Source organism: Lactuca sativa, chromosome 8 (genome assembly GCF_002870075.4).
Source record: "Lactuca sativa cultivar Salinas chromosome 8, Lsat_Salinas_v11, whole genome shotgun sequence".
Lineage (NCBI taxonomy): Eukaryota > Viridiplantae > Streptophyta > Magnoliopsida > Asterales > Asteraceae > Lactuca > Lactuca sativa.
In genome coordinates, this window is record NC_056630.2 from 112,004 (window position 1) to 114,450 (window position 2,447).

At 38.2% G+C, this 2,447-nt stretch overlaps 1 protein-coding gene across 1 annotated transcript; it reads left to right on the forward strand.

Annotated features, from left to right (window-relative positions):
- Positions 1 to 229: 229 nt before the first annotated feature.
- On the forward strand, positions 230 to 1,987 carry LOC128127523 (uncharacterized). Its single transcript, XM_052765998.1, has 2 exons — positions 230 to 511; positions 935 to 1,987. Exons 1-2 carry the CDS (start codon positions 230 to 232, stop codon positions 1,985 to 1,987), a joined length of 1,335 nt encoding a protein of 444 aa, XP_052621958.1.
- Positions 1,988 to 2,447: the final 460 nt, after the last annotated feature.

Consider the following 2,447-nt stretch of genomic DNA (forward strand, 5'->3'; position numbering starts at 1 on the left):
ATTTCCCACCAATAAGAACCGAAATTGGCAGGGAAGTTATAGTTCTGAGAAAACAAAAGATGAACCGAAAGTCTCTTCTCAAAAGGTGGAAGAGAAAAAGGAAAACAAGCTTGCAGGAGACTCTGGATATGACTGCAACTATTGTCACGGCAAGAACCACTTTGCCAAAGATTGCATGTTAAGAAAGATGGCTGAGAAGAGAGAGGGTGAAGATGATGAAGCGTATTACATGCGTAAACTAGAAGAAGTCAAGAAGAAAAAGGCTTCCAACAGCTCGATGAATGCACTAATTGTACAAGAAAATGCAGGGGAAGATGAGTTCGTTGGTGTAGAAGTCTGGTCAACAGACTCTGAAGACGAAGAGGTTAGAAGACCCACTCATGGAAAGGCGCTTGTGACAAAGAATGAAGGTTCTGGTGGAAAATGCTTTATCGTCACTAATGGTCCATCAACCGAAAGTGCAAACACAGAACCGAACCTGACAGAAAACAAGTGTTTTGCAGCCAAGCCGGTGAGTGAGAAGATCAACGACAACGATCGATTGATCAAAAAGGTACACTCTATCCTTGAATCTCTTAAAATTCCCAAAACTGAATATCTAGAAGAATTAAATGAACTAAACTCTAAATTTTCCAACCTAAGTAGTAGCCTCATGCAAACTCGCTTAGCAAACTCTAACCTAACTGACCAACTCGGCAGTGTGTCTTCAAAAAGTGAGGAGAGGAGGATCTGGATTGAGCAGAAGGAAGCAAAGTTAGTTAGGGCTAAGGATGAGAGTATTTATTTGCAAAGAGACAATTTAAAATTGTTAAAACAAAGAAATGTTTTCTGTTTAATTGCTAAGCGTCTTTATACTAATATTGCTCAATTACATCTAAATTGTGAAATTGGAAAGAAAATACATAAAATGATTTTGCCCTTCCTTGAATTTAAGGAAGATGAGGTTATATCAGAGTGTGAATCAGTAGTATCCTCTGAAGAAACATCCATGTCGTATAGGCTAGGTTTAGATAAGATAGAAACTTTTATCGATTCTAAGGAACATAAAAGTATGTTAAAAGATATCTTAGATGAAAGTGACAGGTTAAAGATTAAAACCGAAACTATACGAACATTCGATGAGTCAAATGCCAAAATTGTTAAAGATAATAAAATAAACTTAGATAATTCATCTGAATTTGATGCGGAGAGTGAAATGAGTGAAATCTCAGTAGAGGACGTTGTTGATTGTTCTAAGTTTGTGAAAAATGAAACCCAGAGTGAAAAACCTCTTATTTCAGAAAATTCGGTTGAGTTTGCTCGTCTGTCAAAGGAACAGAAACCGAAACTCAAAGAAAAAGCCTTGGTCTATCAAAAGGTACAGACCGTGCCAAATCAGGTTTATGCTGTGACTGGAGTCACTCAAAGACAAACAACAAAATTAAGGATAATAATTGACGAGGATAACGCTGAGGGATGTGAAGACTATTTCTGGTCTGCTCCCATTGATAATGCAGATGAAACCGTGGGATTGTCTGAGAAAACCACATGGAGAGTCAAAGGACGATACATACCAGAACCCATCAATAAACCTTCCAGTTTCGATATTCCCAGCACAAGCGGAACTAAAGATGTTCCTGAAGAACCGTCAGTTGAACCTGATGTTCCAATCGAGAGGAAAGAACCGAAAGGTCCACTTAAGAGACAGGAAGCACCGGAAGTTCAAACTAAGGAAAGTATCGAAACCAAAATGGAAGATAAGACAAATGCAACTCAGAAGGAGAAACCACAAGCCAGCTTCAATGTTCACAAATCTCAGAAGGAGCTAGCTGAACAGAAAAGACTCAGAAATCAAAGATATGCCTCGAATCTGAATGAACGGAAAAGGCATTGGAATTCTCAAAATCCTAACTATGAGCCTTCTAGGAAAGAATCCATGGATAAAGGAAAGGAAAAGTCAAAGGAAAATTTCAGTCCAAATTCCTATTATTCCAAATCCCAAAACTGAAAGTCAAGTCTTGGTTCTCAACCCAAGTTCGGTCCTCAACCCAATTTCGGTCATCAACCCAGTTTTGATCCTCGACCCAAGTTCGGTCCTAAACCCAGATTCGGCTCTCGATCCAGATTCGGTCCTAAAACCAGTTTCGGCCCTAATTCAAGACATGGATCCTCCAGATCCCAAGATGAAACAAATTCCTTAAAGGACATCAAAGGAAAAGGAAAACTGTTATCAGACTCTGAGAATGAAAATAAGAGATCCTCCGCTAAACCTAGGAATCCAACGAAAAACACTAAACCATCTAAAGAAACACCAAAAGATACATTAAGATTTAAAGATAAAACAAAAATCAAGGTGTTTACCATCAAAAGAAAAGATCAAACGACTCTTGTTAAAATAACTTATTTAGTTGATGCTTCTATTGTTATTCCTTTCTCTGTGAAAAACTCACCAGGACCCATGAAACTTT